The sequence below is a fragment of the Aedes aegypti genome, chromosome 1, assembly GCF_002204515.2.
Source record: "Aedes aegypti strain LVP_AGWG chromosome 1, AaegL5.0 Primary Assembly, whole genome shotgun sequence".
NCBI lineage: Eukaryota > Metazoa > Arthropoda > Insecta > Diptera > Culicidae > Aedes > Aedes aegypti.
The window spans coordinates 35,384,135-35,407,292 of NC_035107.1; the positions used below are offsets into that span (position 1 = coordinate 35,384,135).

Here is a 23,158-nt window from a genome sequence, read left to right on the forward strand (position 1 = left end):
CTGCAGTCTTTTTTCTTTGCGATTTGGAAGGATAACTTGATTCCCCTGATGAAGTTCTAGATCTCATGCCTGAATCCACAAAATTCGGAAATACCGTCCACGATTGGCGACACCCTTTGCTTCCTCTCTTGAATAGTTTCTCATGACTTTCCCTCTCACTCTCTCTCTCTGTCCCTTTCCCCAGTGGTCCTCAAAGACGTCTCCGTCAACGTGATGCAAGAGCTGCTCCAGTTCATGTACCAGGGCGAGGTCAACGTCAAACACTCCGAGCTGCAGTGCTTCATGAAAATCGCCGAAACCCTCCAGATCAAAGGTCTGACCGCTTCCCACAAAAACGACCGTAGCCCAACGCCATCTGCGGGGCTCACACCGATCCTGGCCCACCGGTCATCCAGCACTAGTCAGCTGGATCCGTCCAAACTGAACTCCTACCTGACCGCAGCGGCCAAGGAAAACCTTAAACGAGCGGCGGAAGCCACTCCGGAGGCGTTTATCGGCGGCTACCCCATCAAAGCCACAAAACGCTCTAGCGATAGTATAGACCAGGACAGCAACTCCGACTGCATGGACAATCTCAGCTCGGATGAGGCCTTCATCCCTGCATCGCCGCAAATCTCCATGATCGAACAATCGTCCTCCACGGCCACACCCTCGGCCCGTCAGTTTGACCTGGCGAATGTCAAACGGGAAACGGGCGCGGAAGGTCTATCTTCCCCACAGCAAAGCCCCACAAACTTGGCAACTTCGGCGGCGGCCATGGGAGCGGCTGCTGCCGCGGCGGCTGCAATGAAACTGGGGTTTTCCAGTACGCCGACTTCGGCCTCGGCCGCGTTGCATCCCATGTTCGGAGGGTTCGATCACACCAATAGCAGTTTTAGCGGCATTGCGACCAGTTTGGCGTCGATCAGCGGCAATGGCAGCAATAGTGGGCCGGTTTCGGTGGCCGCAGGTGCCACAGGAGCTGGACCTGGCGCAGGGGCGCTGAAACTGACATCGATGGACTATTCGGGAGACTACGGCTCGGATTATGGCAAGGGCGGAGTGCCTCCCGGGCACATGGACATTCCGGCGGGTAAGTGTTGATTGATATTTTTGAGTTTGATGTTTTATTGAAAGAGCTTTTAGAAACCTGTCGAATGCTTACTATTGCACTATTTCTTATGATTTTACTTAATTTTTATATTGATACAGTCTTTCGCTTCGTATTTTTGTAATTCAGCTATGTTGTATTTACACACAGCTTATTTTATGAATCTAACCGCCCTACAAGACTCCGTACCATATTAAAACCTGGACCAAAAAAGAGCACTTTTGAAGAAATTTAGCTTGTTTAACATCGGTCAATATCCCTCTAAGCAGCTTCATTTTCATAGTTTTATTATCTTGAAAGCAGTCGAAGAACAAGCTAAGCAGCTTCCAAAGATACTTAAGAGAAAAAAGAGCTCTGATTTAGCTATTCATACGATGATGCAATGCACCATATCTGAATAACACAGTGTAACAAAAATAATTTTTTTTTTTGCGCGTCTCAAGGATAAAGTTTTGTATTTCTGGTGAATTATAAGGTAAATTGAGCAAATAAATCGCCACACAAGCAGAAAAACTTGCATTGCAAATTGACTGAAATCGTACTGCGTTTCAAGGGACCATCGAAGTAGCCATGAAAACCAAATTTTACTATGATACTCGATATCGAGATATAAAATATTGAGTTTACGTGTTTGACTGTAACTACCAAAAATAATGTTTCGCCCCATTAGGACTTCAAAACTTTAAAATTGTTTAAGAGGCTTATAGCGAACAACTTAGTAGGAACTTCTTTTTGTTCCCATCTTGTTGCCAATTAATTACCTTGTTCAGTGTTTTTTTTTAACATTGGGCGTTATTGTTCATGTAACTATATTTTAGATTAGATCGAGATGTTCTAGCTAATACAGCCTCCTGACACCGCCCATACAACCCCATTGGAAAATAACAAGCAAACATCTCTGGTTCCCACTGAGAGAAGTGGTTCCCATTGGCAACTTAATGTTTGTAAACAAATAGTCGCTTAAGGATTAACAATCGAGGAAGGCGAAATCTTTTTTGCTGAAACATTTATTTTCTCACATCAACAGTTATATTAGCACAAACAAACGGTTAAAAACTACAGTCAACTTTCGTTCGTTGCACTATACCTGTAGCCCACTTAGTGAAAGACTTTCACTAATCGGGCTGAGTTTTGAGCTGTCAAATAACATAGAACAAAAGAAAAACAGAGCTACCAACATTGATAAATAGCGTCTTATGTCAGAAAATTACGTTCGCCTTCGTTTAAGAGAGTGCAACGAACGAAATTCGACTGTATTCGTTTGCAATACAGCAAGTTGATTTAAGTTTATGTGGGTTGCGTGGAGCGCATTTAAATACCAGAGAAAAAAAATTCTTCGATATGATTACGTCAATACAGACGAATTTCGTTCGCTTTCCATTCGCTCGTTATACACAATTTGTTTTTGTTTTGACAAACTTTTAAATCTTCTGGTTTCTAACGTCCTCAAGGACATCTAAATTATGGTGAGTGGTAATAAACTGGAGCCCCGGAAGCTGCCTGAAGTCTGCTCTTACATAGGTCTCGTCATCCATAGGCTAATATTTTCAAAGCTGAACGATCACTTCGACATTTGGTGGCTAGTAGGAGAACCGTCAAAAAAGAGGTTGGTTTGAGAACGCACCGTGTGCAGCATAGGAAAGAGCACACATATTACACTTTTTCTCGGAATAGTTATGTTGTAGACGATCAGAGAGCATTGAAAAACATGATAAACTTTTTTTCCTTCGAAAATGTACAGATCCGGTCAGTGCTCATGTACGATTAGTGGGATAAAATTGGAAAATTGGTGTTTGGCTACATAGGTTATAAACTTCCGGATTCTTTGTTTGTGGTTAAATTTGTTATGAAAGCACGCGTATCGCAAGAATAAAGGGTCGAATTGATTATGCCAATGGAAAATAGTTTAATAATTAATTGATTATGAGCTAATTTTTGGGTCAAAAAATTGAATTTTGGACGTAAACAAACATTTTCAATGACATTTCTCTCCTTCTTCCCTAGCGACCTCTATGATGGTGGCGCATTAAATTTGCCTATAACGAGTAGGATGCGACTTATGTTTCGAAATGTCTTAACACCAAAAATTCGTATGCTCTTCTGAATTCAAATCGCATAAAAATGGAAACTTCAAATGTTGAGGTGAACTTTTATGTTATGAAATATGGCCTTCAGTGAAGTCTCCATAATTTTGTTATTGTCCAACCAATCTTGGCATCATTCTTTTCAAAATTAAATTGGTGAAAAGTTTGTAGAATATAAAATTTGTCTAAAACCTAAACTAGTCTTAGTTAAAAATAGTTTTCACCAAATTTTTCCTCTTCTTACTAAAAAAATCATTTTTGTTTGACCATAACTTCATGAATACTCATTCGATTCCAGATAATTTTACATGCTCTGGAAGCTTTAAAGCAACTTAATACTTTCATATTTTGTTTATACAACGAATAACAATTGACTAAGTTATTTAACAAAAACTACTCAAAAACATGATTTTTAATGAAAAAATCAAATTTCTTTAAATGATTGATCATTTTTTGACAGAAATTACATTTTTACTGTTTAACCAAAGTTCATGACGCATCTTGTTATAACTTAAAAAATTAAAAAATCCATACATTTTTAAAAATTTCAAAAATATTTTTGTTGTAAAATGCATGAAAAATAGCTTCTAAGACCTTTTTTTTTATATTTTTTTTTTATTTGTTAGGCACTCCGTGCACTTGGCCACTACTATGCCGAGGATCATATATACAGAATCTATTTATATCCTAGTTCTTATTGCTATTTCTCTCATACCGAGCAGGTAGAGGAGAGTGCTGTCGTTGGTCCAATCCATATCCATATTGTTATGTCCGGATTACTTCCGGAATGAAAAGAGCTTGACTTTTACTGCTACAATTAAATGTTAATTTATTGGAAGTCAAATAACTAATGAAGACTGAGGTGTCAGTCGGTGCCCTTATATAGTCATACAAGGGTTGCTGTGATTGAAAATATATAATTTTGAGATTGGTTGTTTCCATGGTGTTGTGATAACAACTGGGACCCAACATTTCCCCCCTTAAGGTTTCATCATCCAATATGGCTTGAACCGGGCTGGAAGTTGAATCATGCGCCGTCCTCTCTCCAGGATTGGTGTAGTCGGTTGGGCTGCTACATCCGTTGCAACTGGAGCTTCATTCGGAGTTTCGTCCTCGGCTGGTTCGTTTATGGACCCGTTGTTGCTTCTGGCTTCATCCTCTGAGAAATCTTCCGTCAGGTAGGATATATCTGGGCTGGCCGTCAGTGGTTCTTCGAACTGCTGCGGCACTGGAAGATCGTCCTGAATGCCGGTTGGCGAAGTCTCTACTAGAGTTGGGAGTCCGAAACCATCGAAGAATATCGATAGTGGAGAAGGCTGACTTGCTGAACTGCTTTCCTGAACACGTGTCTTTAGCTGGTTGGCATGCGACCGTATTAAGCGATGTCTCTCCTCAAGAAACACATTGTAGTTTACAGATCCAATCTTCTCGATGACGGTTGCTGGTTCCCACTGCCAGGAGTTTGCTTGATAAACCTTGGCGAACACGGTATCTCCGTGCTGGAAACCTCTCTTGACTGCGCCGTGCTTCCGGTTGAAAGCGTCGTTTTGCTTCGTCCTGTCTCTGGATATGATTTCTCCTTCGCTTCTGCTTGGCTTGAGTAATGATGAAACGGTGCGTAGCGGTCTGCCGAACATCATCTCGGCCGGTGATTTGTCGTCCAGGTCACTGGTTGGAGTGGAGCGGTAAACCTGCAGGAATGTGACCAAAGCTTCTACTAGTGTATCTCCCCCTGAACGGATTTTACGAAGGCTTCTCTTCAGGGTATCCACGAATCTTTCGGCTAGGCCATTTGATTGTGGATGATACGGAGCGATGCGAATGTGGCGGATACCTTGACTGGTACAGAAACTCTGGAATTCGTGGCTTGAGAACTGGGTGCCATTGTCCGAAACGATTACCTCTGGAACGCCGAATGTTGCGAAGGTTTGATTCAGCAGTTTAATCGTGGCTTTCGTTGTCGTCGATTTGGTTACGTGCACCTCGGGCCACTTGGAATAAGGATCCGCTATTACCAGGAAGTAGACCCCATCTACTGGACCTGCATAGTCAATATGGATCCTCGACCAGGGTTTGGAAGGAACGGGCCAGGATTCCAGTGTCGTCTTGGTAGAAGTCTTGCCTGCAGCCGAACACGGGTTGCAGCGCTTGACGAAATCTTCAATTTCGCTATCGATGCCGGGCCAGTACACAAAGCTTCGTGCAATCGCATTCATCCGGACCATTCCCGGATGTCCTCGATGGAACTGTTGCAGAATCCTTCGTCGGAACTCGTCGGGGACGACGACTCTGTCGCCGAACATGATGCAACCGTCGACAATGCTGAGCGATTCGCGGCGTTGGAAGTAGGATTGAACTGCAGCGGGAAGATTCTTGGAGCAGCTGGGCCAACCGTCACGGATGTATTTTGCGACGGTTTGGAGTGTGGCGTTCGTTGATGTTGCCTTCCGCAGCACTGCGAAAGAAACAGGTACCTTCTCGGCGGCGTCGGAAAGGATGCTTACCAGATCTTCCTCGAGGCTGAGTGTTGCAATGACGTATTCTTCCTCGGGTTGCTTGGTTCGGTCGATCAGCCGGGACAACAGGTCTGCACATCCGAACTCGCTTGTAGACACATGTTGAATCTCGAAGTCGTAGTTCAGCATAGTGAGTGCCCACCGTTGAAGTCGATTCGCAGTGTGTAGCGGAATGCCCTTCTTGGAACCGAAGATGGACAGGAGGGGTTTGTGGTCGGTCAGCAGTGTGAAATGTCGTCCCAACAAATATTTGTGGAATTTCGTCACCGCATATACCAACGCGAGAGCCTCCTTCTCAGGTTGTCCATAGTTACGCTCCGCGGGTGCGAGCGTTCTCGAAGCGTGTTGCACCGCCTTCATTCTGCCATCAGGGAATTGATGAAAGATGACTGCCCCGATGCCAGTGCTTGATGCGTCCGCTGCCACGACGATTGGAAGCTTGGGATCGTAATGCATCAGGAGCAGATTTGATTGAAGCGTCGCCTTGAACTGGTCGAAAGATTTCTGGCATTCCGGAGTCCATCGCCATTTCACGTCCTTCTTCAGCAGCTGGTCCATCGGATGACGCAGTTCGTGAATATTGCGCACGAACCTGCCGTAGAAGTTAATCGCACCCAGGTACGATCGAAGTTCGGAGACATTGGTTGGCGGTGGGAGTGCAACGATAGCCTTCACTTTTTCGGGGTCTGGACGGATGCCTCGTTGGTCCACGATATGCCCCAAATAACCGAGTTGTGTTTGAAAGAAGTGGCACTTCTCGGCTTTGACGTGGAAGCCATACTCCTTTAGTCGCTGGAAGAGTAGGTTGAGTGAAGCTGCGTGTGACTTCATGTCCTTTCCGAACACGATGACATCGTCGATGAAAGAGCGGACGCCAGGTATGCCCGCAATCATTCCATCCACCACACGTTGGAATGCACCAGGTGCTGATTTCACTCCGGGGGCCAGGCGATTGAAACGAAACAACCCACGATGCGTGTTGATGGTGAGCAGCTTTTTGGACTCTTCATCCACCTCGAGCTGCAGGTACGCATCGGAGAGGTCTATTACGCTGAAAACGTTGCTGCCGTTGAGTTGGGCGAAGATTTCCTCCGGTGTTGGAAGCGGATAGTGGTTGGGTTCCAACGTTTCGTTGAGTCCCGTAGAGTAGTCCGCACAGATGCGAACTCGGCCGTTCGGTTTACGCACTGCAACAATGGGAGCAGCCCATTCGGAGAAGTCGACAGGTTCGATGATGCCCAACGTTTGCAACCGTGTGATTTCGGCATCGACCATCGGAATCGTGTTGAAGGGAACTGGTCGCTTGGGACAGAAAACAGGTTTGGCATTTGGTTTTAGAAAAAGCTTTACCTTCATTTTCTTGCAGTGTCCCAGTGAATCGTTGAAAACATCCGCGTGCTTCGTTCGGAATTCACGGATCTGTTGGTCGACCGACTTCGCCGTTACTTGCTTGCAGACGGAGTCGAGGGGAACCGACCACAGCTCGAAAAGCTCAATCCAGTCGATGCCTAACAGATTGAGGTTGGCAGCCGTCGTAACGAAACATCTTCCCCGAGCGGTTTTGTCGTTGATGCTGACGTCGCACTGGAACTCACCCATCAGATGAAGCGGTTCACCCGACGCGTTGATTGCTTGGATCGTTGGTTTTTTCATCGGAGGGTTACCCAAACAGTTCCACGTTTGCTTTGAGATCACGGTGATGTCACTTGCCGTGTCCAGTTGCAGCTTGGTAGCAACGCCGTTGATAAAGGTTGGCACGTACTTACGCTTGCTGGAACTTTCAGCGATGTGGTTCACGATGTACACCCCTCTGGCTTTGGCTTTTCGGGGTTTGCTTGATTTGTTTGCTGGCTGTGGCTTGGCATGTTTTTTCTCCTCCCCGGATGACACTGATTTCGGTTTGGAAAAACAGCCACAATACCCTTCCTTGTGGCCAATCCGGTTGCACTGCTTGCACTGGTGGTTGGAAAATGGGCAATCGCGCACAAAGTGCATCTGTCCGCATTGCCAACAAGGACTACGAGGTGATTTACCTTCCATTTTTGAAGACTGCTGATGAGAGTTTCCTTTTTTCTCCTGGACCGCGTGGACCGATGGTTTCGAACATGATTGGCGCTCGATCATCGATGTGTCCGCCTTGAGATTGACGAGCCGCTGATAGTCGTCGATCAGGGTTTGGAGAGTGACGGGAGCTTCTGCTGTTTCGCCTTCGATTCGGGAAAGTAGCCTGGCTCGGATGTCTGCGTTAGAATGACCTTTGAGGCCACACACAAACACCAAGCATTTGAAGGTCGATCTTCATGTTCTTGAAATCGAAATCCTCGCATGCACGGTTCACCTTCCCTCCGTACGTGATGATGTCGTCCGCTTCTGACTTGACTAGCTGGAGACAGTGGTACCGCTTATTGAAGATGGAGGTCTGCACGCCGAAAATTTTCGAGAGGGTTTCGACGGTGCTGGCTAAATCGACGTCTTTTGGAAGCTTCGGCAGGATGTAGTTGACGTACCGACTGTGTGACGGCGTGTCCAACTTTCTCAGCAGCAAGCGCACCTTGGCAGCATCGTCCAGATTCCTGGCATCCGTCTCGAACAGGTCCGTGTACCGGCTGTACCACTTGTCAAAAGTGACTCCGTTTTCCGCGTCGAACGAAAATTCACTGATGTTGGTTGCCAAGGCCTCGAGTGTTTGCTCCGGGTTGCTAGGGGTTGGTGTTGGTTGCGCTAGCTTCTGCAGGAGCTCTGCCATTTGGAGTACTGCTTGCTGTAGTTGTTCCATCCGTTCCATTGCTTCCCTGGGGTTCTTGAATACTCGTCGCCAAATTGTTATGTCCGGATTACTTCCGGAATGAAAAGAGCTTGACTTTTACTGCTACAATTAAATGTTAATTTATTGGAAGTCAAATAACTAATGAAGACTGAGGTGTCAGTCGGTGCCCTTATATAGTCATACAAGGGTTGCTGTGATTGAAAATATATAATTTTGAGATTGGTTGCTTCCATGGTGTTGTGATAACAACTGGGACCCAACACATATCGAAGTCCATTGGTGTGCGGTGGTTCATTTTGCCATGTACACGCTTAAAAAAATATATGCTAAATAGAGTAAATGTCATACTAAAACCATATTCGGTCTATTCACCCCAAGCAATGAATATGTACCTAATATGCATTGCTAGTATAAACTACTTTTATAGCAACGTATGTACAGTTGTGTTCAGAATAATAGTAGTGAAAGCCGATTTTCATACAAAATGCTCAACTTTGGCATGCTGTAACTTTGTTTCCATGTGAGCAATCAACATGAAATTTTGATAGTGAACTACAAATATACTCAAATTGAATATCACAAGATTTGAAAATTTTCACACTACCGGCTAAAAAGTTAAGCACCAGGTGAAATCGCTCAAAATAATAGTAGTTTTAATAATTTAAAGATCTGCTGTAATTTAATTTTTTGAATTTTTCTTTATTTATCGTTGCAACCATTTCCACCTAAGCTATGAATATATAAACAACCCAATTTTTTACAAAATTGTTGCTGAACAAAATTTGCAAAAGAAAAACTACTATTATTTTGAGCGATTTCACCTGGTGCTTAACTTTTTAGCCGGTAGTGTGAAAATTTTCAAATCTTGTGATATTAAATTTGAGAATATTTGTAGTTCACTGTCAAAATTTCATGTCGATTGCTCATATGGAAACAAAGTTACAGCATGCCAAAGTTGAGCATTTTGTATGAAAATCGGCTTTCACTACTATTATTCTGAACACAACTGTATATCTCACAATTATTTTCTCCAATGCATAATGAATGATAATGCTCTAAATTTCTTAAAATTTTGTTTTTTTGTTTCGTTTTTGTAAGCAAATGAAAAATCTCACGATATTATTCCGCGAATAATTTATATTTATTGAACCAATTATTACACATCTGATTAAGGATCACATTAAATACAAAACCATATTATAAATACACATTAGCTGGCTTCACCCAAGTCGTATTGGTTCATCGTGTAGCTCACCGCGTTCTCGATTCGACATCATCCTGCATACCAGTCCATGTTTTCTTGAGTGTCCTTGACTCACTCCGTGGTCCGATGGAGAGTAAATTACGTACATTTGAATCGAGATTTGAATAGCTGCTTGCGTTTATCGACCATATGAGGTGTAATCCAGGGAGAGAAGTTTGCAAGAATTCGACGGAACACGGTCTGCTTCGTGTGGTACTCCTGCAATGCATAAATGTTACGGTTGTATGATAGAAAAAATCTACAAAAATAACTTCCGGACTTACCTTGTCAGAATAAAAGTAATTTTGGAAATGTCGCACATTCGATCGCGCTCTGGAATGGGCTTTCTACTGGTCACATCCGGCTTTGAAGGTCTCCCGCTGCCACCATTCGAACGCTGGATGGAACTTACTGAAAAACATTGAATATCCTCAATGATTTGATTTGGAATTAGAACTTTTAATATTCAAATTACCTCTGCATACAATTTCAGCTGCCCGATCCATTTTTGCCATTATTTTCAAGCATTTTTTACGAAATAGTTAAACAAAATGATGGAAAACTATCAGCAAACGTGTCGTTGCTTGCTGGTTTGTCAGGAAAATTAAATTCATTTCTACAAGTTCCAAGATTAGCAAAAGGTTATGCATATGCACAAGAAAAGATAAACGGTAAATATTCATTACAAAGTATAAATTATAATCATGTAGTGCATGTTTCATATGCATCGCAAGTGATAAACATGAAAAATGTCAAGGAAATATTAAACACTAAGCTAATTAGTATTTCCAATTTTCACCGTGCAGGTCAAATGACAGGAGACCTGGGATTTTTCAATCATCGTCGTCAGTTTTCGCGATGATGATGGATGATGACTGTGCGCATTTCTAGCGTAGCTTTTCATACAGGCGAAAACTTAAATGAAGAAAAAATATTAAAATATGTCTGATCACAAAAGTGCCTTTTTATGTGCAATATTGGTAACAAAGAGGTAGCTGATACAATGACTAGGTGTAATGTTGCAGTAACGAACATTTTTGGATTTTTTTCTCTGAAACACTGTTGTAGCATTGTAACAATGGTTATAATCAAAAGAGAAAATAAAAAAAGGTAAATTTCATATGCTTGAAAACGCGGTTCCTGTTCGTCGATCCTCTTTCTTTCGCTAATAACTTCGCCTGATCAAATAAATCAGTAATATTTCCTGTTGAAGTATTTTTTTATAAAACAGCGTGAAAAAAGAAAAAATAATGCTATTCGAAGCGTTTAGAAAACCACTTGCAGAACTTCAACGGAAGCCTAAATTTTTTGCTAAACTTTCAGATCTTTTTTTTTTGGCGTGTTCTGGAGTGTTCCTATTGCCCATTGCACGGTGACGTCATCAGAAAATCGCTCTCTTTTCCTTCTTCGGGAAATCTGAAAACAACGGTGCCAGTACCTGTCAAAGTTGACAGGTACTGGCACCATTGTTTTCAAGTTTTGTTGAAGAGCAAAAGAGAGAGAATTTCGCCGTGAAATGCCTAATAAGCACTTCCACAGTTATTAGGGTGACCATTTCCTGGAGATTCAAAATCAGGACATTTTCCTATTTTCATTTTTTTTTGTAAGTTCCATTTTGTCTCAAATTCCGAACAGCAAAGATTTCAAAAGCTTTTTTTCATTATATTATTGTTAAGGATTTGTAATGTAAAAAAATTGGTCATCCTATAGAGCAATTTGAATTAATTTCTTTAAAAATCACTGTTCAAGGATAAGTGTTTGGAATATTTGGAATTTAGGAAAAAAAAATTTTCATTTTCATTAGAGGCTGTTTTCTGTTTTTTCCTGGAGATTCAAAATCAGGACATTTTCCTATTTTCATTTTTTTTGTAAGTTCCATTTTGTCTCAAATTCCGAACAGCAAAGATTTCAAAAGCTTTTTTTCATTATATCATTGTTAAGGATTTGTAATGTAAAAAAATTGGTCATCCTATAGAGCAATTTGAATTAATTTCTTTAAAAATCACTGTTCAAGGATAAGTGTTTGGAATATTTGGAATTTAGGAAAAAAAAATTTTCATTTTCATTAGAGGCTGTTTTCTGTTTTTTCCTGGAGATTCAAAATCAGGACATTTTCCTATTTTCATTTTTTTTGTAAGTTCCATTTTGTCTCAAATTCCGAACAGCAAAGATTTCAAAAGCTTTTTTTTCATTAAATTATTGTTAAGGATTTGTAATGTAAAAAAATTGGTCATCCTATAGAGCAATTTGAATTAATTTCTTTAAAAATCACTGTTCAAGGATAAGTGTTTGGAATATTTGGAATTTAGGAAAAAAAAAAAAATTTTTCATTTTCATTAGAGGCTGATAGAGAAATTTGTTTTTTATTTCATCCAATTAGCGGGTATGTGCAGATATACATAGCCTTTGTTAAGACAACAATCTGTAACTTTTTCGAAAATACTTGGGTGTTTCAACTACGCAAGTATCTTATAAATCGCCAAAGATTCACAATGGTTTAGCTGGATCTTTGGTAATAAATTTATTAAGATTATTGCACAGACAAACAGACGTAACACTTGGAACAAATCACGATCACGAAAATCATAGTTGAAAGAACATGTACGCCCAATGCTAAAATCACTGTGCTTGGCCGATGGGCCAACAGGTGGCAGTAATGTGTAAACGTCAAACGCGAACAAAAACGATGTAGTTGGTGGATTGACTACCTACAATATATTCGAATCGACCGTTGAAAAGGTGGTCGATGGACAATAGTAAGAGTGTGACGTCTGTTTGTCTGTGATTACTGTTTGTAGTATGCCAAAATCCACAGAAAGAATCCTCCTTGCCAAACTGTAGCTTAAAATGTAATCAAGGATCCTGCCAAAAAAACACATAGGAATTCTTTAACAATTTGCCAAGAGTCTCAAAATATCCATTCAGATATCCAAAGAGATCCTGCAGCAATCTCGTCAGCAAGATCTGGCTAGAAACTTCTTGAGAACGTCAGAAAATTGTTAGGAATTTGTTTAGTTTTTGAGAGAAATCTAACAGAGATCATATGATTATGAGAAGCATTTGTGTGAAATCTCTCCTAAAATTCATAGTAAGCTATGTGGAGTGCAAAATGTTAGGCAGTCGTGCATCCCCTGGTAAAATTTAGTAGTTTCGGCCGTAGTTTCTATTATTTCAGCATTCTTGAATATTCTATGATGATAGCAATAGTACGAGCTCTGCCATTCGGTACTTTCTTGAGTTCCAAAAAGATGGTATTCAAATGAGGGCATTCCTTGCGATGCATCAAAATGTTAAACGCTGATAAGAAAAATTGTAATGTTCTCATGATTGCTAAAGCTAATGGTAAACTTCGATTATTAGAAGTTTCGAAGATCTCTTCCATTCTGACAGCGATATTAACGCTCAACGCTCCGTCATCGTAATCATCGTCATCATCGAAACTTCTAAAGCAGTTTTTCTGTTCAAAACTGAAAATTTTACAATGAAAATGTGTTCACTATGTTTCATTTGGAGAATACAATTCAGTGAACACATTTTCCTGAAAATTTTCTTGATTTTGGACGAAAAAACTGCTTTTGAAAATTCTAAAATCAATGACGGATCCTGCCCCCTTAAAGGTTTTTTTCATTTGAAATTCTTTAACAGCAAGTAGAAAAAGCAGGACAAAACTTAAAATATGAAAAATAAATCAGGACACTTCAATAGAACCTCAAAATCAGGACATGTCCTGCTTAATCAGGACGGATGGTAACCCTAACAGTTATCAACTGAAAGCTTTCTTTGCCAATGAACTCACACCAAATTTTCGATTTGTCTTCCAGCAATTTCGTTTGCTGAAACCAATTCAGCAATAAATCATTTTACTGATGTACAGCACTTCTGAAATTGTTTGCTGAAATTCAGCAATCTGGCTTGCTGGATAGTTGTCTACACAATCAGATTTACTGATTTTCAGTAACTTGTATGACAAGCTGTAAACCAGTAGACATAATTACTGAACTCCAGCAAAAGTTGTACCTGTCAACCGAGAAACTTAAAACAAGAAAATTTTTCTCCCACTGTTACCATTTGCCAGCTTGGAGTTTAATGGGAAATGTAACCCAGCTAGCCATACTTTTTTATCCCTCGGAATATCTGAGTAAGTAATGTATTAAGTGGAATACCTAATATTTAAAAATAACTCAAGTGTTTATTTCTAGGATGGTAACAAATCCGGAACGGGAAATAGTGCTTAGCCTCTGTACTTGGTGGGGAAAGGAAAAGGAAAAAAACATTGCTTGACTTTTTAAATAAATATTTATGAAACGGAGTAGCATTTTTATAATTCAAGACTTTTACCTAAACTTTTCATCAACCAGGACCTGGTGATCCAAAATTGCTGAAAAGCAGCTAAAAATCTCACTAGAGGAACAAATAACCAAGTACTGATTATTCAGCAAGTGGAAATGTACTTTGCTGGATGGTCAGTAAAGCAGCTGTCAGTTTTATGCGAATTTGCTTTGCTGAATGATCCAGCAAATTTCATATTGCTGGATCGATTGCTGAATTTACAGCACAAAAAATGTCAGCAAAAATTTGCTGGTTTACAGCAATAAAATTTTGGTGTGTGCACAGGCTCATTGACCTTTTGTTGCATGTGAAAATATTATATGCCCTGCGATGTCGAGGAAACTTCCTTAACGAGAAGATCGTCGACCTGCGGGAGTCGAACCCACGACTCTCAGCTTTGGCTTCCTGTGCGTTTACCGCTACGGCTACTTGTGCCTCAGAAATCGTTTCTGATGGGTTTAATTTCCAAATGGTGCTAAAATTTAAGATATTTTTCGTTAATTGGGTCCTAAAATGTTTAATGAAATCTTGTTTTTATTTAATAACACGAAAAAGCATGTTACTATAACTACTTTAGCAATTTTTCCCGCTCAAATAATGGCTATATCATGTTTAAACTTTAATTTAAAAATTTGGTCCATAAATGAACTTTGACACTTTTGATCATGTTTGACGTTCACTTAGTCGACAAAAACACCACAGGGGTTTTAGTTCGACCACTTGGGTTGTTCCTATCTGACATTTTGTAAGGGACACGGAAAATAAAATACACCCAAAATTTGAGTTTAAGCCAAAGGATGTGACAAAATCTAAAAAAATGTACTTTGGGCTTAAACCAACGGAAAACATTAGAAAATTGAGTAAACATGTGTTTTTGGCCTAAACTTAAGCGTTTGGCACTAAAATTGGGACAGGGCTTTAGGACCCTATTGTTTCAGTTTAACAACAACTTTGCCAAATTTGAAACATATAGTATGGTTCGCAGATCGCGAAAAGAATCCTCATAGTCACAAGTGTTTAACAGTCCCTTATTCGCAGTAGGTTATCCCAGAACGAACTAAAGAACCACGTGCTGACCTGAATTACGCAGCGCTCTGATTAGAACCAACAATCATCATCCGCTGTTCGAGCTCCAAAGTGGAGCGTCTTCTGATATGATGAAACGATCATTCTGATCCATGTACGACTCAATAATAATTACAATCGAGTAAAGTATTCATACTGATCAGTCGGTCAATATCTCTTGCGCGCGAGACGCTCAGCGGACCCCGACCACCAAAACAATGCTAAGCAAGCAAACATCCCATAGGCGTACACTGCGAGGTGCTTTCACAGACAAACGGACGTGACACTTGGAACAATTTTCTTCAAAATCCATCGACCACATCACATCATCAGCATCTGGTGGTCATGTAGCACGAAATGACCTACAGAAGGCGCTAGTGTGAAACGTCAAAACGAAGAAAGATGATGCACGCGCCTCTGGTTGTGAGGTTTGTAACATAGGAAATTTGAAATGACCGTTCAAAGCAAGGTCGATGTATATTGAAGCAGTTTTAAGTATGTTTGTCTGTGCTGCTTATGTGTTGTAACCTTTGGCGAGACCTTTCCGCCGCCGTCGCCGGTCACTGTGCACCAACTTGTATCATCGTCGTGACTGCGATATTGAAAACTAAGGCAGTTATATTAGAAAACAGTATCAACGTTTCTCGCCTTTTGGAATAAGCAGGCGACGTAGCAGCTAGTCGCCACTAACAACAAGCAACCCTTTCGCAATCGACACGACCGGGTAAACATCCCTCAGCCAGGGCCGGTGGAAGAAGAAAAGAGAAGGATAAAGATTATCGCGGAGGAGCAGTAGCGGCGCTCGATCGCTGAGAAGAGCACATGCACCGGTCACGATTCCGCTCGATAGGCGATGGCGTCGTCGTCGTTGAAGGATTGCTTACATCTAAAATCAATGCAAGCAAGCACTGCTGATGCTCTGCATCTCCAGTTCAGCTGCTGTGTCGAGCGATCACGCTGACAGACACGGAGAATCGATGTTGTGTACTCTCTGATCGTATCTCTCAGTATACGGAGAAGCTGCAGAGCAAATTAATAGAGACGAATCGTTATCTGGGTAAAATTAGAGGGAAAAATGTAAACTGGGGAATGGAAAGCGAAGAAACCTCAAAGCAGTCGATCGTGTTATCAATAACATTACACACACGAGATGCTTATTAGTTTGGTGTTATTAGAAAAAAGACAAACGTACGATCTCGAAACCTCTTGGCATCCTTCGACCGGCGTTGATGAGCGGCTGTTCAAAGTTCAGATAAGTAGGCTAGGCAAGCATGATCATTACGGAGACGAAGACGGCGTTGATCTATTTGCTTGTTTATCAATGCCTATCGATTGAACGTCCGAGTTGGCTCTGAAGTACGTCAATAACCAGTCCTGGTTATCTATTGCGTCTTCTGAGAACGATCATGTGTATGGGAAGATCACCGCCATAGTAAAACAACAACGAACGATCTCACTCTTCCAAGACACATTCATCATTGAATCATGCGGCGAACGTTCACGGATTGCCCAATAACTTCCGAATAGCCGAATTTGAAACCGTATCTAAGCAGGAAAAAAACTAGATCATGACACGGGCGTGACCCGTTTCAGATGTTGAGGCAATACTTCTCACTCTCACGATTGAAGGATTATCGGCAACGGGAGGGAAGATGCGATAGCTCTTTGTATGCCGGACTTAGAACGTGAACGGACGGATTCTTATCTCAAAGAGACCGTAGCCGAATGTGCTAGTCCAGCAGCATCCACTCTATTTCGGAGCGGAGGACATTTCGATCTCGGCTGTTCGAATAAAGATTCTGATTAAGTCCTAACCTTGCTGCCCGAGCGGCTGATAAAAATTCCCGAAATGATCTCAGTTTAAAGTCTCGAGACGTCATGCTCCGCTGGAATGATCGTCGCATATGTGCACGCCTGGGTCGATCAATATAAGTTATCAGCAGAAACGGGGAAGAAGCGGCGTAAGAGTAATGAACAAATTAATAAATTGTTTACAAATTTTACCGTAGGCAGTTGGTAGTCGAGTAGGCTGTGATAGCCGAGAGCCATATAGCCAATAGCAACAAAGTGAGAAGAAAGACAGATAGGGCCGCAACAGGGAGGATGAAGATGAGCAATCATCGGGTCTAGGGGCAATAAATTCTTCGCTCGACTTATCGCTGCTCCCTTAACTTAACGACTCGAGGGTTTATCGGAAAGTCTTAAGGTTTATCCTTTATCGCCTCCACTTATCGGCATTTCATGCCATTCGTTGTGTCTTGTTGCGCGGGAAAGTGTCCGGCGAAGACACTTGTCGGCGATAAGTGGCAACATCGGGAAGATAACTACTTGACGGCGGGGAAATATGTTCGTTTGATGAGTGTAACTGTAAATAAGTTGTCAATCGAGTCTTTCGGCCGGTTTGATTACACTATACAGAGCCAAGCAAGCGTTGCATTTGGTAATCTGTAATTCTGATATATGATCTATTTCTAATCCGCACAGTCACCTAACGATTATGGAGCTTAAGTTCTTTTTAAAAAAACAAAAAATGATTAAAAATCATGGTAAAAAAATAATATTACTTACCTTTCACTACAGAAAAAAAGTTTTTTTTTTAAATTTTGATACAGTAATACCTTGACATAACGTAACCTCTTTATAACGTAACTCGATATAACGTAACTTTTTTTTCTGGCTCCCTTTTATTTTTCCATTTTTATCAAAACATGCATTATAAAGTACAATAAACATTCTTCAAGATTCAAACACCAACCTATACTAAATCAGAGCAATGCAAGCACTAAATACAGTCATAAATCGATATCGAGTGAGATATAGGGCCCTACTTTCCGAGTGATGTTGGCGTTAATTCTATAAACGTTCTAGACATTTTGGTTGGTCTTAAAAATTTGGACGCCACTAAAGGATCAGGGCCAGATGAAATTCCACCCGGATTCATAACTCACAACTCCATTATTTTGGTTATTCAATATGTCCCTTCAAACTGGCCAATTTCCAAAGGTATGGAAAAAATCATTCCTCCTACCAATATATAAATCAGGTAAGAAATCTGACATTCGAAATTATCGCGGTATTGCTATTATGTCATGTATTCCAAAACTTTTCGAGTCAATTGTAAACAAAAATATGTTTACCCAAATAAAAAATCGTATAACAAACGCTCAACACGGCTTTTTCAAAGGTCGTTCGAGCACTACGAACCTTCTGGGATTTGTAAGTTACTCACTGAGTGCAATGGATAAAGTTTACTTCGTAGAAGCTCTTTACACTGACTTTAGTAAAGCATTTGATAAACTGGACATTCCAATGTTGACTTTCAAGCTTGAAAAAATGGGAATCGAAATTAGTCTCCTCAAGTGGATCAAGTCCTATTTAAACGACCGTCAGCAAATAGTAAAATTGAATGGGAAAAGATCAAATCCAATACATGTTACATCTGGAGTACCTCAAGGCTCACACTTAGGTCTTCTTCTTTTTATTTTATATGTTAATGACGTTTCTTATATTCTAAACAAACTGAGGGTCCTTATATATGCTGACGACATGAAGCTATTTTTAGAAATAAAGAATGATGACGATCATAATGTTTTTAAGAATGAGATACAAATTTTCTACACGTGGTGCTGCAAAAGTTTATTGGAATTGAATATAAAAAAATGTAACCTCATAAGTTATAGCAGAAAACGAACCACACCAAATATGTCTATTGTTTTAGGAAACGAACATGTAAAAAATGTGATAAAATAAGAGACTTAGGAGTTATCTTAGACTCAAAACTATCATTTGTAGATCACTATAATGCAATAATACATAGAGCAGGAAATATGCTCAATTTCATAAAACGATTTGGACAACACTTTCGTGATCCTTAGACATTAAAAATACTTTATATTGCATATGTAAGATCAATATTAGAATATGGTAGTATTGTTTGGTCACCTTACACAAAAAAAAACATGAAGAACGTATAGAATCGATACAAAAGCAGTTTTTATTATACGCACTACGAAATTTAGGCTGGTCAGTACTTCCTCTACCATCATATGAATCACGATGCATGCTTATCAATATGAAATCACTGAAAGTGCGTCGTGATTATGCTATGGTTTCTTTTGTTAACGATATTGTTTCACAGCGCATTGATTCTGCTGATATACTTTCAAATCTGAATTTTTATACTCCAACTCGTCACTTGCGCAATCGTTACTTGTTCATAGTAGGTCATCATCGCACGAACTACGCTAAATTTAGTCCGTTGAATCAGATGATGACTATACATAGGGGTCTATTTTATAAGTCGAGTCGACCAAAGTGACTCGACTGAAGTCACTGTCGACCAAAAATTTCACTCGACACGGCCTTGTCACTCGAGTTTTTCGACAGTTGTCACTTTAAGTGACTGGATTACTATGGGAGTCGACGGGTGACATCTGAAATATGCATGCTTACTTTGATCGACAGTGACCACAGATGAGTCACTTGGATCTGCTCGATTTACAAAATAGACCCCATAATCAGCATTGTGAAATGATTGATGTTAACATGTCTCGAACAAAACTGAAAAAATACTTTTTTGATATACAAAACAATAGTAACTGAGGGATATATTATGAATCGAGTATACACAACAAATTTATGGGGCCTATTTTGTAATTCGAGCGAATTCACGTGACTCGTCTGTAGTCATTGTCGATCAAAGTAAGCATGCATATTTCAGATGTCACCCGTCGACTCCCATAGTAATCCAGTCACATAGAGTGACAACTGTCGAAAAACTCGAGTGACAGAGCTGAGTCGAGCGAATTTATCGGTCGACAGTGACTCCAGTCGAGTCATTTCGATCGACTCGACTTATAAAATAGGGCCCTATAATATATAAACACATAGATATTAAGGGGTCTATTTTATAAGTCGAGTCGATCAAAATGACTCGACTGGAGTCACTGTCGACCGAAAAATTCGCTCGACTCAGCTCTGTCACTCGAGTTTTTCGACAGTTGTCACTCTATGTGACTGGATTACTATGGCAGTCGCCGGGTGACATCTGAAATATGCCTGCTTACTTCGATCGACAGTAATTACAGACGAGTCACATGAATATGCTCGATTTACAAAATAGACCCCTAAGAACACAATGTAATTTAGAAAGGTCTACAAAATGCTTGACGTCAAATAAATAAATAAATAAATAAATTTTATAAGTCGAGTCGATCAAAAACGAATCGACTGGAGTCACTGTCGATCAAAAATTTCGCTCGACTTGGCTCTGTCACTCGAGTTTATCGACAGTTGTCACTCCATGTGACAGGATTACAATGGGAGTCCACGGGTGACATCTGAGGGGTCTATTTTGTAAATCGAGCAGATTTATGTGACTCGTCTGTATTCAGTGTCGATCAAAGCAAGCATGCATATTTCAGATGTCATCCATCGACTCCCATAGTAATCCAGTCACATGGAGTGACAACTGTCGATAAACTCGAGTGACAGAGCCAAGTCGAGCGAAATCTTTGGTCGACAGTGACTCCAGTCGAGTCGTTTTTGATCGACTCGACTTATAAAATAGGGCCCTAAAACTACTTTACTACTTGATTTTTACAGAACATGATACATTTTTCGAAGAACAAAACAGTGGTCACGATTACTATGTTTTGACAGAAAGCTGGCATAGTAATCCATACTATGGTCATAGTTATTAACAAAATAATGGATAGTAGACTTTCAATGCAAGTTTCAGAATGAAAAACAAAAGCAAAACAGAAAAAGGCAAAATGTTGGTTTTTATTAATTAGTTTTTTATCCTTTACATTTAGGGCCCTATTTTATAAGTCGTGTCGATCAAAAACGACTCGACTGGAGTCACTGTCGACCAAAAATTTCGCTCGACTTGGCTCTGTCACTCGAGTTTATCGACAGTTGTCACTCCATGTGACTGGATTACTATGGGAGTCGACGAATGACATCTGAAATATGCATGCTTACTTTGATCGACAATGACTTCAGACGAGTCACATGATTTCGCTCGAATTACAAAATAGACCCCTTAGTATCACTTGAAGCTATGTACTTCATGAGAATTATAAATATACCAGAGTGTTTTGGTCGCTTCAATTTAGGGCCCTATTTTATAAGTCGAGTCGATCAAAAACGACTCGACTGGAGTCACTGTCGACCAAAAACTTCGCTCGACTTGGCTCTGTCACTCGAGTTAATCGACAGTTGTCACTCTATGTGACTGGATTACTATGGGAGTCGACGGGTGACATCTGAAATAGGCATGCTTACTTTGATCGACAATGACTTCAGACGAGTCACGGGAATTCGCTCGAATTACAAAATAGACCCCTTACACTAGTTTGAAGCTGAAGAAACACCGAGGAAAGTACTTCATTCCAGGTCGACTTGCCGTGACTGTAACCTAGAATAGCTTTCACATTGCTAGTTTCCAAAGACCTTCGCATTCACATCGGTAGCTGTCGCGGTTCTCTAGGAATATGCTGGGATGATTCCATTGCTTCTTGCCACTCTTCCGGTTCCATTGATCTAGCTTCCTGTTCGCTGCATGCATGCCCCGCTCGAACAGCTCCATCGAGTGTCAGATTCCGAATCGAACCCGAATCCGGAAATGATGATAGTGCTGTTTAAGCAAGAGTTGCTGGGATTCTCGCAGATACCTACCGTGATCAAATTCGGTGGCAATTTTGAACTACTAGGGGAAGTGGTGGTAAAATGAACAGGGGTGGTAAAATGAACAGGGGTGGTAAAATGAACAGGGGTGGTAAAATGAACAGGGGTGGTAAAATGAACACCGTGCCTTTTACCGAGAAAAAACAACTGTCGATGAATTTTTATCGATTCTACCCCATTAACCCGAATCCCATTACCCCGAATGCCATTAACCCGAACGCCATTACCCCGAATTCCAAAACCCCGAACGACCCATCACCCCGAATGACGTTACCCCGAATTCCGAAATCATGGGGAAATGTCATCAATATCATCATGTCAAGATAATTGTGAATTCGGGGAAATAGCATTCGGGGTGATGGAATTCGGGGTAATGGTACATTCGGGGTAATGGAATTCGGGGTGATGGGACTCGGGGAAATGGCATTCGGGGTAATGGGGTAGAATCTTTTTATCACGCACGGACGATTTAGAGCATAAGGGGTCTATTTTATAAGTCGAGTCGATCAAAATGACTCGATTGGAGTCACTGTCGACCGAAAAATTCACTCGACTCAGTTCTGTCACTCGAGTTTTTCGACAGTTGTCACTCTATGTGACTGGATTACTATGGGAGTCGACGGGTGACATCTGAAATATGCATGCTTGCTTTGATCGACAATGAATACAGACGAGTCACATGAATCTGCTCGATTTATAAAATGGATCAATGCACGAGTTCACTAATGTGACGTTTCAGCGGTGCCGAATTCACTAGTTTCCATGGTCACGTAAATAACACGGCACCGCTCAAACGTCAGATAGTGAACTCGTGCATCGTTCCATAGGCCCCTAAATCTGAGTGTTCGATTTGATACGTAGGTCAATTGAAGTGAAAATATCAACGAAAATTAACATTTTAGAAAACCACGTTTGAAAATTAGAACTGACGTAACTTCTAGCTCGGAAGACTTGAGGTTTTTCAATGAGGTGAATATCGTTATGATATGATGTCAAATCTGATACCTTTAAAATTCTTTTTGATTGGGTTGCAATCATTAATGGATGTATTTTCGGTGAGGCATTGAAATTTTTCAAAAATATTTGTTTTGCTCACGTTTTTTGCATGGTGTTCGTTTTACCACCAACCGCTGTTCATTTTACGCTCATAGTGCAGGTAAAATGAACATCTGCATCGCTTTTCGATAGCGATGAAAATATGTGAAAATTTATCTATTTTAGTCTGAATCCATGTCGCTGCTATAGATTACATCCCTATTTTTGATGTTGTGCGATAGAACTATACAAATTTCTCGTTTTTCTATTAGAAACAAGATGATATCCTTAAGGTGTTCATTTTACCACCCCTTCCCCTACGACGTTTCGTAATCTGTC

At 40.7% G+C, this 23,158-nt stretch overlaps 1 protein-coding gene and 1 long non-coding RNA gene across 7 annotated transcripts in view; one reads left to right on the top strand and one right to left on the bottom strand.

The window, feature by feature from the left end:
* LOC5571724 (broad-complex core protein isoforms 1/2/3/4/5) overlaps window positions 1-23,158 on the top strand; it is an 82,074-nt gene that overhangs the window by 31,756 nt on the left and 27,160 nt on the right. For all 6 annotated transcript variants that reach the window (XM_021839377.1, XM_021839381.1, XM_021839382.1 and 3 more), the window contains one exon: window positions 185-1,072. In XM_021839377.1, coding sequence (XP_021695069.1) covers window positions 185-1,072 — 888 coding nt within the window. The remainder of the gene's footprint in view (window positions 1-184; window positions 1,073-23,158) is intronic.
* On the bottom strand, window positions 9,542-10,474 carry LOC110674865. The gene is made up of 3 exons (XR_002499249.1): window positions 10,176-10,474; window positions 9,985-10,111; window positions 9,542-9,919 (listed from the first exon to the last, which is right to left on the bottom strand). It is a non-coding gene; the product is annotated as an uncharacterized LOC110674865 (long non-coding RNA).